Source organism: Fringilla coelebs (genome assembly GCF_963513975.1).
Source record: "Fringilla coelebs genome assembly, chromosome: 1".
Taxonomy (NCBI): Eukaryota; Metazoa; Chordata; class Aves; order Passeriformes; family Fringillidae; genus Fringilla; species Fringilla coelebs.
The window spans coordinates 151,933,301-151,947,637 of record NC_140028.1 but is presented as its reverse complement, the minus strand read 5'-3'; the positions used below and the strand labels follow the sequence as shown (position 1 = coordinate 151,947,637).

At 46.2% G+C, this 14,337-nt stretch overlaps 1 protein-coding gene across 2 annotated transcripts in view; it reads left to right on the top strand.

The window, feature by feature from the left end:
• Positions 1-14,337, top strand: part of ALS2CL (ALS2 C-terminal like) — a 38,522-nt gene that overhangs the window by 20,094 nt on the left and 4,091 nt on the right. For both annotated transcript variants that reach the window (XR_014616532.1, XM_084216089.1), the window contains exons 16-24: positions 1,466-1,590; positions 4,125-4,298; positions 5,845-5,938; positions 7,001-7,158; positions 8,543-8,605; positions 9,545-9,718; positions 10,446-10,488; positions 10,703-10,764; positions 13,427-13,576. Coding sequence is in view for 1 of the 2 variants with exons in the window: in XM_084216089.1 (XP_084072215.1) it covers positions 1,466-1,590; positions 4,125-4,298; positions 5,845-5,938; positions 7,001-7,158; positions 8,543-8,605; positions 9,545-9,718; positions 10,446-10,488; positions 10,703-10,764; positions 13,427-13,576 (1,043 nt within the window). In the remaining variant the exon portion in view is untranslated. The remainder of the gene's footprint in view (positions 1-1,465; positions 1,591-4,124; positions 4,299-5,844; positions 5,939-7,000; positions 7,159-8,542; positions 8,606-9,544; positions 9,719-10,445; positions 10,489-10,702; positions 10,765-13,426; positions 13,577-14,337) is intronic.

The following is a 14,337-nucleotide window of genomic DNA, read 5'->3' as shown; positions in this document are numbered from 1 at the left end:
TGAAAAAATCCCCAGGGCAGGGAAAACGAGTTTTCAAAAAATCTGGGATGAGCCTGGCAGGAATTCTGGGAGACGGCACAATTAATGCTCGTTAATTAACGCTAATGAGCTTTGGCAGCTGAGGGAGAATTTGTCATCACCTTCCTCCTCCAAGGACATTCCATGCTGAGAAAATGGTGGGGAATCCAAGATTTCCTTAGAATCTGGGAATCCCCAGGATGGGGAAAATCTGGGAATCCCTGGGAAATCTCCGGGGTGGAATTTGAGGGATTGGTTCCAGCGCTGGGATATTTTCCCTCCAAAATTCCTGTTTGGATTTGGTGGCAAATCCAGAGGAATCCAGGATTTAGGTGCAGCTGGAATTCCAAGCCAGATTGGGGATATTGATTTGGATTTCATTTTTGGGATTTTAATAGTTAATAGAGAATTGAATAATGGAGAGTGGAATAATAATTGAGAATTTAATATTAAAGAATTTAAAAGGAAAGAATTAATAAAGAGAGGCTTTATAAATAGAGAATTTAATAATAAAGAATTTTAAAGTAAATAGAGCATTTTATATAGATAATTTATAAACAAAGAATTTAATAATAATTAGAGAATTAAATAAGAATTTATGTAATAAATAAAGAATTTAAGGCTAGAAAATTTAATAACTAATTTAAAAATAAGTCGACAATTTAATAATAAAGAATTTATGTAAGAAATAATTTAATGATAGATAATTTAATAATAAAGAATTTAATAATAAGTAGAAAATTTAATTGAAAATAGAGAATTTAATAATAAACAGAAATTCATATAATAGCAAATTTACATAATAATTAGAGAATTTAATGATCAACAGAGAATTTATATAATCAATGGAGAATTTAATGATAGAGAATTGATATAATAAAGAGAGAATTTGATAATAGAGAATTTAATAATAAAGAATTTAATAATAATAGAGAATTGATGTCGACAAATTGAAATAAGTTTTTTTTTAATGAAAAATTTTCATTTAATTTATAATTCCAGATTTTTCCACAGGGAAAGCTCTCCAGAATTTATATAATAAAAGGGAATTTAATAATAGAAAATTTAATAGCACATAGAGAATTTAACAACAAAGAATTTAATAATGATTGAGAATTGAATAGAGAATTGATGCAGATAAATTGAACTTAGTAATTTTTTTAAAGTAAAAATTATTAAAATGCATAGGTTTTAATTTAATTTGTAATTCCGGATTTTTCTGCAGAGAAAGCTCTCTGGAATTCAATAATAAAAAAGGAATTTCATAATAAATAGAGAATTTAATAATGAAAAGGGGATTTTATAATTGAGAATTCAATAATAAATTGAGAATTCAACAATAAAAGGGAATTCAATAACAACTGAGAAATGAAAATAAATAATTTCATTTTTAAATAAAAACTCATCCAATTTACCACTTTAATGACATTTGTAACCCTTTCTGCAGGGGAGGCTCTCCATGGCCAACGGCTACGTGCTGGAGGGGACGTTCAGCTCGCGCGGGGGCCGCGGGCTCAGCACCCACGGCGTGCTCAGCACGGCCCCCCAGCCCCAGCGGCCGCCGGCCACCGAGTGAGGGCTGGCAACGGGCACCGGGGGAATGGGACCTGGGGATCCTTGGAATGGGGATCCTGGGGAAAGGGGACCCAGGAAAGGGGACCTGGGGACCCTGGGGAACGGGGATCCTGGGGATCCTTGGAACGGGGTTCTGGGGATCTTTGGGCACAGGGTCCTGGGGAAGGGGGTCCTTGGGAACAGGGACCTGGGGAATGGGGTCCTGGGGAAGGGGGACCTGGGGATCCTTGGGAACGGGGTCCTGGGAAATGGGGGACCTGGGCAACAGGGACCTGGAGGATCCTTGGAATGGGTACCTGGAGATCCTTGGGAACGGGAACCTGGGCAATGGGGATCTGGGGATCTTCGGGAACGGGATCCTGGGGACCTGGGGGTCCTGGGGAACGGGGACCTGGGGATCCTTGGGAACGGGGTCCTGGTGAAGGGGCTCCTGGGGAACGGGGACCTGGGGATCCTGGGTAACAGGGATCCAGGGGAACGGGGATCCTGGGAAATGGGGATCTGGGGATCCTGGGAAACGGGGTCCTGGGGATCCTTGGGAATGGGGTCCTGGGGAACAGGGACCTGGGGAGCGGGGTCCTGGTGAAGGGGGTCCTTGGGAACAGGGACCTGGGGAAGGGGGACCTGGGCAACAGAGTCCTCAGGATGGGGACCTGGGGATCCTGGGAAACAGGGTCCTGGGGATCCTGGGGAAGGGGGTCCTGGGAAAATGAACAGGGTCCTGGGGAATGGGGTCCAGGAGAACAGGATCCTGAAGAATGGGGTGCTTGGAGGGTCCTGGGGGATGGGGTCCTCGGGATGGGATCCTTGGGAAGGGATCTTTGGGAACAAGATCCTCGGGATGGGATCGCAGGGAAGGCGATACTTGGGATCCTTGGGAACGGGGTCCTGGGGAACAGGATCCTTGAGGTCCTGGGGAAGGGGATCTTTGGGAACAGGGTCCTTGGAGTCCTGGGGAATGGGGTCCTCAGGATGGGATCCTTGGGAAGGGGATCCTTGGGAAGGGGGTCCTTGGGAGTGCAGTCCTGGGGAAGGGGATCCTGGGGAGTGGGGTCCTGGGGAAGGGGATCCTTGGGAACAGGGTCCTTGGGGTCCTGGGGAATGGGGTCCTGGGGAACGGGGTCCTGGGGAAGGGGGTCCTCAGGATGGGATCCTCAGGAAGGGGGTCCTGGGGATCCTTGGGAATGGGATCCTTGGGAAGGGGATCCTTGGGAGTGGAGTCCTGGGGAAGGGGATCCTTGGGGTCCTGGGGAAGGGGGTCCTTGGGATGGGATCCCCTGGAACGGGATCCTGGGGAAGGGGGTCTTCAGGAAGGGGATCCTTGGGATCCTGGGAAATGGGGTCCTGAGGAATGGGACCCTTGGGAATGGGATTCTTGGGAACGGAGTTCTGGGGAATAGGGTCCTCGAGAAGGGGATCCTCGGGATTCTGGGGAATGGGGTCCTGCGGAAGGGGGTCCTTGGGATGGGATCCTCAGGAATGCTCCGGATCCAGCCCCACAGGAATTCCTGGGAATTGATCCCAGTGTGGATTTGTGGGCAATGGGACAGGGAGGGATGGAGCCCGGGGGGTTCAGTGTGGTGGGAGGGAGGGATGGATGTTGGACTGAAAATCCTGGAATTGGGGTTAATTCCATAGGGGAGCAGGGAATTGATGTTGGAATGCAATCCTGGGATTTTCATGGAATTAATTCCCATTGGGAAGCAGAAATAGATGTTTTGATATCATCCAGCCCAAATTCCTCCCAAATTCCAGTTCCCCTCCCAAATCCCAGTTCGATTCCATCTTTTTTCTCTTCTAAAACATTCCCAGTCCCTCAGAGCATCTGTGGGACAGAAATTCCTTGTCCCTGAGCCATCCAGGCAGGAACAACTCCTGGTGATAGCTCAATTCTTTTTCAGCTTTTCTGCAGGAATTCTGAGGAGATAAAGGATCTTAATTAGGAATATTTAGGAATATCAAGCAGTGCATAGAGCAGGAAATCAAAAATTCCGGATTATTTCTGTCCCATGCATCTGGAATTTTTTTTCCCCCAAGGATTTTTCTTGTCAGAACGAGAAACTTAAAGGGTTTTTAGGGAATTGCCATTTAGGAATTCCCATTTATGGAATGCATTTAGGATTATCTGGGAGCGTTTTTGGTGGGAATGGAACTTAAGGATGATCCCATTCCATGGATTCTCCCACTCCTGGGTGGATCTAAGCTGAGCTTGGACACTTCCAGGGATCCAGGGGCAGCCATAGATTCTTTGGGAATTCCATCCCAGCCAGGAATTCCTTCCCCAAATCCCATCTAAATCCCCATTTTTCCAATGGGAAGCCATTCCCTGTGTCCTGTCCCTCCATCCCTTGTCCCAAGTCCCTCTCCAGCTCTCCTGGAGCCCCTGGAATTTTCCCTTCTCAGGGAAAACATTCCCAGCTCTGCCAGCCCTGTGTTTCCATCAAATCCCAGAGAACATTCCCATATTTGAGGGAAAATCCACAAGAATTTGGGATGACCATGGAAAATCCCAATCCTGTGTTGTTTTCCAGCCAGCTGGGCCTCAAGGAATTCCCAGTGGAGAAGAGATGGACGGGAATCTTCGAGCAGTTCCTGGAATTCCTCCATTCCGGCTGCAAGGAGGAAATGGAGGAATCTTTCATGGGATTCCACATCCAAACCAGCAAGGAGCTGAGGAAATCCCAGGAATATCTGTTCTGCCAAAGGTACTGAGGGAATCCCGGGAATTCCTGAGGAAATCCCTGGAATATCTGTTCTGCCAGAGGTACTGAGGGAATCCCGGGAATTCCTGAGGAAATCCTGGGAATATTTGTTCTCCCAATGAGGGAATCCTGAGAATACCTGAGGAAATCCCAGGAATTCTTGTACTGCCAAAGGTACTGAGGGAATTCCAGGAATTCCTGAGGAAATCCCTGGAATATTTGTTCTGCCAGAGGTACTGAGGGAATCCTGGGAATTCCTGAGGGAATCATGGGAATAATCTGTTCTGCCAGTGAAGGAATCCTGGGAATCTCTGAGGAAATCCAGAGATTTCCCGTTCTGCCAAAGAGAGAATCCTGGGAATTCCTGAGAAAATCCTGGGAATATTCTGTTCTTCCAATGAGGGAATCCCAGGAATCCCTGACAAAATCCTGGGAATAATCTGTTCTGCCAATGAAGGAATCCTGGGAATCTCTGAGGAAATCCAGGGAATTCCTGTTCTGCCAAAGAGAGAATCCCGGGAATCCCTGAGGAAATCCGGGGAATATCCTGTTCTTCCAATGGGGAAATCCCAGGAATATCTTTTCTGCCAGAGGTACTGAGGGAATCCTGGGAATTCCTGAGAAAATCCTGGGAATATTTGTTCTGCCAATGAAGGAATCCTGGGAATCTCTGAGGAAATCCTGGGAATTCCTGTTCTGCCAAAGAGAGAATCCTGGGAATCCCTGAGGAAATCTGGGGATTATCCTGTTCTTCCAATGGGGAAATCCCAGGAATATCTTTTCTGCCAGAGGTACTGTGGGAATCCCGGGAATTCCTGAGGAAATCCTGGGAATCTGTTCTGCCAATGAAGGAATCCTGGGAATCTCTGAGGAAATCCAGAGAATTCCCGTTCTGCCAAAGAGAGAATCCTGGGAATTCCTGAGGAAATCCTGGGAATATTCTGTTCTTCCAATGAGGAAATCCCAGGAATCCCTGAGGAAATCCGGGGAATTCCTGTTCTGCCAAAGGAACAGGAACTTTTACTGAGGGAATTCCTATTCTGCTGAAGAAGAAATCCCGGGAATTCCTGGTCTGCCAAAAGTACTGAGGAAATCCCAGGAACTCCTGAGGAAATCCCAGGAATTCCTGAGGAAATCCCAGGAATTGCTGTCCTGCCAATGAAGGAATCCCAGGAATTCCTTTTCCCCCAAAGAGAAAATCCCGGCAATATCTGTTCTGCCAAAGGGGGAATCCTGGGAATTCCTGTTGTGCTGAAGAAGAAATCCCGGGAATTCCTGGTCTGTTTAAGTGGAAATCCCAAGAATTCCTGTTGGGAATGCAGGCCCTCATTCCCACCCAGGAGTGTTGTGTAATTCCAAGAATTTTCCAGTTGTTCCCGCTCAGGAAAAAGGAGCAGGAATTTCCCACTTCATTCGGAATTTTTGCTGCTGAGATTAATGCACATCCATGAAAATTCCATTTATTTGAATTATTTTTGTGCCCCTTTGGAATTTGCTGGTTGGGATTTATCCATGGGTGGTTCTCCCTCCTCAATTCCCATTTTTCCAGAGGCTCTGAGGAGATTTCTTGGAAAATTGAAGAGATCCTGGAAGAGCTCGTCCAGCACCAGGAGCCAGAGTTGCTCCAGAGTTATTTGGAGAAGGTGAGGATTGAAATGATTTAATAAAATTATCAAAAAATATTAAAATTTTCATTATAAAATGATTAAAATCCAGGATTTAATGATAAATAATTGAATAACAGAGGATTTATAGAAGAAGTAATTTCATAGTAGAGAATTTATTAATATATATAGAATTACATAATAAAGAATTTATATGATAAATATAATATAAATAATAAGGTTATATTTATAATATACTAAATTTTTTATAAACTAATAAAAATTATATTTAAAAAGGGAATTTAATAATGGAGAACTTAATAACACATAAGGAATTTATATAAGAAACAGGGAATTTAATAATGGAGAATTTAATAATAAATAGATAATTTATATAATCAGTAAATTGAATAATAAAGAATTTAATAATAGAGAATTTAATAATAAATAAAGGACTTATATAATAAGATCTTAATAATAAATAGTTTAATAGTAAATAGATAGTTTAATAGTAAATAGACAATTTAATTCTGGAGAGTTAAATAATAAATTGGATATTTGGTAAGAGAGAATTTACTATAATAACTAATTTAATAATAGAGCATTAATAGAGAATTTAATAATAAATAGGAAATTTAATAATAGAAAATTTATGTAATAGAGACTAAGAATAAATAAAGAATTATATAAGAGAGAATTTAAGAATAGAGATTTTAATGATAAATAGAGAATTTAAGAATAAAGAATTTATATAATGGAGACTTTAATAATAGAGAATTTATTAGTAAATAGAGAATTTAATAAAAAGAATTTAAAAATAAACAGAGAATTTGTTTAAAAACCAGAGAATTTATAGAATAGAAAAATTATTAATAAAGAATTTATCTAATAAATAGCAAGGTTATTTTTCCCTCACCCACTTTTCCCTGGAGAACCTTCTGTTCCCTCTGGAATCTCCCAGCAAATCCCAGCTGGAAAAAGGAGCAAAGAGCATTTATGGCATCCAAAAGATCCCAAATTCCAGCTGGGAATTCCGGGAGAAATCCAGGCGCCCTTTGGGGCTTTTCCTCTCCTCCTGATCCATGAGATTGGAATTTCCAGGCATTGGAATCTTCCCTGCATCCCTTGGGAAAGCTGCTCAGGGCTCTGACCGTGGCGTTCCAGGCAACCTATTCCGGGATCGGGGCCAACCGGCACCTGCTGGCCATGGCCCAGGAGGAGGTCAAGTTCTACTCCAAGAAAATTTGGGAATTCTACCAGTGAGTCCAAGCTGGAGCTTTTCCATGGGGTGGGAGCGTGGAATGGATCTTTGGGATCGTGGGATTGGGAGCTGGGCCTTATTCGTGCTCCTGTTTTCTTGGGAGTTCTTGGGAGTTCTTCCGAATTCTTGGGAGTTTTTTGTAATTCTTGGGAATTCTTCGGAATTCCTGGGAGCTATTTGTAATTCTTGGGAATTCTTCAGAATTCCTGGGAGCTCTTTGTAATTCTTGGGAATTCTTCAGAATTCCTGGGAGCTCTTTGTAATTCTTGGGAGCTCTTGAGAATTTTTGGGGAGTTCTTGGGAGTTCTTGGGAGTTCTTCCGAATTCTTGGGAGTTCTTTGTAATTCCTGGGAATTCTTCAGAATTCCTGGGAGCTCTTGAGAATTCTTGGGAGTTCTTCTGAATTCTTGGGAGTTCTTTGTAATTCCTGGGAATTCTTCAGAATTCCTGGGAGCTCTTTGTAATTCTTGGGAATTCTTCAGAATTCCTGGGAGCTCTTTGTAATTCTTGGGAATTCTTCAGAATTCCTGGGAGCTCTTTGTAATTCTTGGGAGCTCTTGAGAATTTTTGGGAAGTTCTTGGGAGTTCTGGGGAGCTCTTGGGAAGTTCTTGGGAGTTCTGGGGAGCTCTTGGGAGTTCTTGGGAGTTCTTGGGAGTTCTTGGGAGCTCTTGGGAGCTCTTGGGAGCTCTTGGGAGCTCTTGGGAGATCTTGGGAGATCTTGGGAGATCTTTGTAATTCTTGGGAGCTCTTGGGAGCTCTTGGGAGTTCTTGGGAGTCTTTGGGAGTTCTTGGCAGAGTCGCTTCCTCGAGGTGACAGTGTCAATCAGAGCACAAATCCCTGTGGCTGGAAATCCGTGACTGAAGGAAAAATGGGATCATGGAATGCTTTGGGTTGGAAATCTCATCCAGCTCCAGTCCCTTCCTACTATCCCAGGGTGCTCCAAGCCCCCTCCAACCTCTCCTTGGAATTCCAGGGATCTAGGGGCAGCCACAGATTTTCTGGGAATTCCATCCCAGCCTCTCCCCACCCTCCCAGCCAGGAATACCTTCCTAAAATCCAACCTGAACCATTCCAGGATTCTCTGGGAGATTAAGACAAAGCCCAGCTGCTTTTCCAGAGTGGGATCAGGAATTGTCACCACTGTGCTCTTTAGAATCCATGGAAATGCTGGAATTCTCAGCCATTCCTGGAACTTCTGCTCCTCCAGCAGAAACCCCTCAAACACTTCTGCAACAAAATCCTTGGAATTGCAACAATTCTGTTGCAATTCCAGGGATTTTCACCGATTTCCCACTGGGTGCTGGGACAGGTCCTCCTTTGGGAACAAATTATCCTTAAAAAAAACCCAGGGAAGGGACTGATCCTTGTTTTTGTCTCCAGGGGTTTGCTCCGGCTGGCCCTGGAGCGGAAGGGCCGCGCGCCCTCGGAGGAGGCGGATCCCAGGTTGGTGGCGCCTCCGGAGGTTCCGTGTTTAGATCCTGGTGGGATTTACGAGGGATCCTGAAATTCAGGAAGGGCTGAGCTCATGTTTGTCTGCTTGAGCCAGGCTTAGTGCCCGGCCTTTGTCTGTTTGAGCCAGGCTTAGTGCCCTGTGTTTGAGCAAGGCTTATTACCCAGACGTTTGTGTCTTTGAGCCAGGCTTAGTGCCCAGCCTTTGTCTGTTTGAGCCAGGCTTAGTGCCCAGACTTTGTGTCCTTGAGCCAGGCTCATTACCCAGACATTTGTGTCTTTGAGCCAGGCTTAGTGCCCAGCCTTTTTCTGTGTGAGCCAGGCTTAGTGCCCTGTGTTTGAGCCAGGCTTAGTGCCGTGTGTTTGAGCCAGACTTATTACCCAGACATTTGTCTGCTTGAGCCAGGCTTAGTGCTCAGCCTTTGTCTGTTTGAGCCAGGCTTAGTGCCCTGTGTTTGAGCCAGGCTTATTACCCAGACGTTTGCGTCTTTGAGCCAGGCTTAGTGCCCAGCCTTTGTATGTTTGAGCCAGGCTTAGTGCCCAGGTTTTTCCCAGTGGCTCCAAAGATCTCCTGGAGCTCCAAGTTCTCTCCCCTGGAGAACTCCTGCTGCTCCAGGTTTTCCCGGCGACTCCAAAGATCTCCTGGAGCTCCAGGTTTTCCCAGGGAATTTCCTGGAGAACTCCTGCTGCTCCAGGTTTTCCCAGGGACTCCAAAGATCTCCTGGAGCTCCAGGCTTTTCCCAGGGAATTCCCTGAAGATCTCCTGGAGCACCAGCCCCTCTTGGATCAACTTGTGGCCACCGCAGCCCAACCGTGCCAAGCTCGGAAGAGGGGAAAACAAGGAAAATCCCTTGGAAATGCCTCTTCCATGGGTTTGGGAATATCCACATGGGTTTCCCTGGAAAATTCCAGGTTTTTTTCCCTGTTTTCCAGCCTCGGGAAGGGCTCCAGCCTGGTGCTGCCGCTGATCCTGCCTGGATTCTATCCCGAGCTCTCCATGCTCTACATGCTCCAGCACCAGCGGGAGGACGAGCTCTACTGCCAGGGAATCGTGGAGCTCAGCCTCTTCCCGGATATCCAGCTCCTGGAATTCCTGGATGTGCAGAAGTAAGTGGGATTTTTCCATCCCCAGGGAAAATCTCAGAAAGGTTGAGTTGTTGCTGGATTCATCATTGGTTTTTCCCAGTTTTTCACTGGAGCTTCTCCCAGAATTCCTACTCGGGAATGTCTGGCTGAAAGGAAAATTTATAATGGAAAATTGCTGTTATCCCTGCTAATTCTCATATTTGTGTGGAAAATTCCCAAATTTTTTGCTCCAAATCATCTGGAATTGATGAATATCTTGGAAAAGCAATGTTCATTCCAAGGTATTCCCTGTTAAAATGTGGAAATGTGAAAAGATGGAAAAAGTGGAGGCAGATGTTTCCCTCATCCATTTCTGCTCCTGGATCCATCTCTGGAAGTGCTGGGAAGCATCTTGGGAATTTTCCTCCAGGATTTTGGGAGTGCAGCAGATCCAGGGTGTCAATTGGATTCCATCCAAAAGAAATGAGAGGAATTGGATCCAAAAGTGCCAAAATTTCTCATGGATTATTCCAGGACCATCCCTGAGGAATGCAAACTCTGATGGGAGATCCTGGGAAGTGGATCCATGGGATGGAGGGAAGTGGATCCATGGGATGGGAGCTCCCAGGTTCCTGAGGCAAATCCCACCTGGAGCAGGAGAGGAGCAAACGGAGCCTGCGAGGCTTTGGCAGCACCTTGGAGGAGGAGATGGAAGAACTGATGGGATTCAGGATGGAATCCATCCTAAATCCTGCTTTTCCCTTTCCAGGCACCTGTGGCCTCTCAAAGATCTCACCCTGACCTCCAACCAGGTAGGGAAAACTCTTGGAGCCAGCTGGGAATGGGAATGGGACATGGAATTGGGCTTGGATGAGGACAGAGCTTTTCCGAATGAATCCCAGGAATCCGAGCTCCATGATCAGTTCCATCCAGAGGCTCTGCCCATGGATTTCCATGGAGATTTTGTGGGATGGCTCTGGAATCTCTGCCCCTGGTATTCCAAAGGTATCCCTGTCTCTTTTCCAGAGGCGCTCCCTGATCAAGGATAAATGTTTCCTGTCTGCCACCGAGTGTCTGCAGAAGCTCATGTGAGTCCCTGTCCAGCTCTTCCCACTGAAATCCAGGGATTTTTCTGGGAAACACCAGGAATTTGTACCTGTTTCAAAAGCATTCCCAGGCCATTCCATTCATTATTTAAGGAAAAGCTGTTTGGGATGTTCTTTCTGGTTCAAAGCAGATTCCATGGAATTTTGTCCTCCAAAACTCCATGAAGACATTGATGATGAAATCCAGCAGTTCCCTGCTGAGCATCTCCCACCGCCCACAGACATTCCCTGGGCAGGAATTCCTGGCTGGGAGGGTGGGGAGGGGCTGGGATAGAATTCCCAGAGCAGCTGTGGCTGCTCCTGGATCCCTGGCAGTGCCCAAGGCCGGGCTGGAGCAGCCTGGGACAGTGGGAATTGTCCCTGGCCATGGAATGGGATGATCCTTAAGGCCCCTTCCCACCCAAAGCATTCCATGTTTTCTCCCTATGGAAAATGGCACTGGAGCAGCTCCTCCAGCCAGAGCTGGATTGGGATTTGAGTTGGGATTATTCCATGGCCACGTTGGATTTGGGATCCTTTAGTATCCATTGGCTTTTCTGGGAATGTTCCCACTCCTTCAAGCTGCCTTCCCCCAGCTCTGCCTTTCCTTCTCCAGCTGGAAAAGAACCTTGGGAAGGAGTTTTCCCTGTGGGAATGGGGAGGGGTTGGGGTGGAATTCCCAGAGACGCCGTCGTGGCTGCCCATAAACTCCTGGAAGTGCCCAAGGCCAACTTGGAACAATCTGGGATAGTGAAAATTTGGGATAAGCTGCTCCTTCAACTCCCTTCCACCCAAACCCCTGGAATTCTGAGAGAAGCTATGGTTGTCCCTGGATCCTTGGAAGTGTCCAAGGAAAGGCTGGACAGGACTTGGAGAATGCTGGGATAGTGGGAGGTGTCCCTGCCCATGGAATGGGATGAGATATTCCTTAAGGTCTTTTTCAACCCTAAACCATTCCAGAATGATGATTCCACACAAAATCTGGGATCAAAGGGAAATTCACTGTTGTCACCTGTAGGGCAAATTTGGCTTGGCTGGGATTTCCTGGGATTCCAGAGCCTGCTTCTCTGGACACGGAACTCCAGGAGGTTCATCCTTCCCGTGGAGCATCCCAAGAGCTTGAGGGGATCCATGGAATGGAGGCTCCGAGACAAGTGGATCCATGGGATGGGATCCACCTTGAAAATAACAGGAATTCCACCCTGGGGAAAATGGATAGGAATGTCCCATTCTATATGGGAGACACCAGGAATGTCCCCCATATGGGAGATCCCAGGAATGTCCCATTCCACTTGAGAGATCCCAGCAATGTCCCATTCCATATGGGAGACACCAGGAATGTCCCATTCCATATTTGAGACACCAGGAATGTCCCATTCCATACTGGAAGCACCAGGAATGTCCCATTCCACCCTGGAATATCTCCTGGCTCAACCCTGGCGCCTCCTCTTTCCTCCACCCTTTGGAGCCAATCCATGAACTCCAAATCTCCTGAAATCCTTCCATCCCTAATATTTTTTTTTTTTTAAATCCCGTTTTTCTGGAGGCAGCTTTCCCACGGCTCTTTTATCCTGACAGCACCACGGTGGATCCCAGGGAGAAGCTGGAGATCCTGCGGAAGAGGATCTCCAGGAATGTCCCATTCCATACGGGAAGCACCAGGAATGTCCCATTCCATATGGGAGACACCAGGAATATCCCATGCCATATTTGAGACACCAGGAATGTCCCATTCCATATTTGAGATCCCAGGAATGTCCCATTCCATATGGGAGACACCAGGAAGGTCCCATTCCATATGGGAGACACCAGGAATGTCCCATTCCATATTGGAAGCACCAGGAATGTCCCATTCCATATGGGAAGCACCAGGAATGTCCCATTCCATATTTGAGACACCAGGAAGGTCCCATTCCACCCTGGAATATCTCCTGGCCCAATCTTGTCCCATTCCATATTTGAGATCCCAGGAATGTCCCATTCCACATGGGAGACACCAGGAATGTCCCATTCCACCCTGGAATATCTCCTGGCCCAACCCTGGCGCCTCCTCTTTCCTCCACCCTTTGGAGCCAATCCATGAACTCCGAATCTCCTGAAATCCTTCCATCCCTAATATTTTTTTCTTTTTAAATCCCGTTTTTCCGGAGGCAGCTTTTCCAGGGCTCTTTTATCCCGACAGCACCACGGTGGATCCCAGGGAGAAGCTGGAGATCCTGCGGAAGAGGATCTCCAGGAATGACCCATTCCATATTGGAAGCACCAGGAATGTCCCATTCCATATGGGAAACACCAGGAATGTCCCATTCCACCCTGGAATATCTTCTGTCCCAACCTTGTCCCATTCCATATGGGAGACACCAGGAATGTCCCATTCCATATGGGAGACACCAGGAATATCCCATGCCATATTTGAGGGACCAGGAATGTCCCATTCCATATTTGAGACACCAGGAATGTCCCATTCCATATGGGAAGCACCAGAAATGTCCCATTCCACCCTGGAATATCTCCTGGCCCAACCTTGGCGCTTCCTCTTTCCTCCTCTCTTTGGAGCCAATCCACGAACTCCAAATCTCCTGAAATCTTTCATCCCTGATTTTTTTTTCTTTTTAAATCCCGTTTTTCCGGAGGCAGCTTTCCCACGGCTCTTTTATCCCGACAGCACCACGGTGGATCCCAGGGAGAAGCTGGAGATCCTGCGGAAGACCTACGAGGAGCTGGAGCGCACGGTGTCGCGGCTGCTGGACGCGGATTACCGGCTGCCCATGGACGATCTCCTGCCGCTCCTCATGTTCGTCGTATCCCGAGCCAAGTGAGCGGAATTTTTTCCCCTCTGGAATATTTCCAGGTGGAAGGATTCCAATGAAAACTTTTGGGATTTGGGGATTGGATGTGTTGGTTGTTTTTTGTTTTTTTTTTTTCCAGAGGTGCGGTTGGGTTTTTGGGATGTAAAGTGCCGATGGAATTCTGGAGTGTCTGTGTTTTATCCCGAAGGATATTTCATGGAAATGAGATTCCTTTTATCCCAGAATCCCAGACTGTCTGGGACTTATCCCAGAAAATATTTCATGGAAAATCAGATTCCTCTTATCCCAGAAGTCCAGAGTGTCCGTGTCCGATGCCAGAGGAATTCCAGGGTTTTAATGGAAAAAGTGATTTCTTTTATCCTGGAATTCCAGGGTGTCCGTTCCTTATCCCAAAGGATATTCCAGGGTTTTCATGGAAAATCAGATTCCTTTTATTCTGGAATTCTGGAGTCTCCGTGTCAGATCCCAAAGACATTTAATGGAAACGAGATTCCTTTTATTCCAAAATTCCAGAGTGTCCATCTTTTATCCCAGAGCATATTTAGTGGAAATGAGATTCCTTTTATTCCAGAATTTCTGAGTCTTTGTGTCTTATCTCAGACCCTATTCCAGGGTTTTCATGGAAAATCAGATTCCTTTTATCCCAGAATCCCAGAGTGTCCATATCTTATCCCAAAGGATATTTCATGGAAATGGGAATCCTTTTATCCTGGAATTCCAGAGGGTCCATGTTTTATCCTAGACAATATTCCAGGGTTTTAATGGA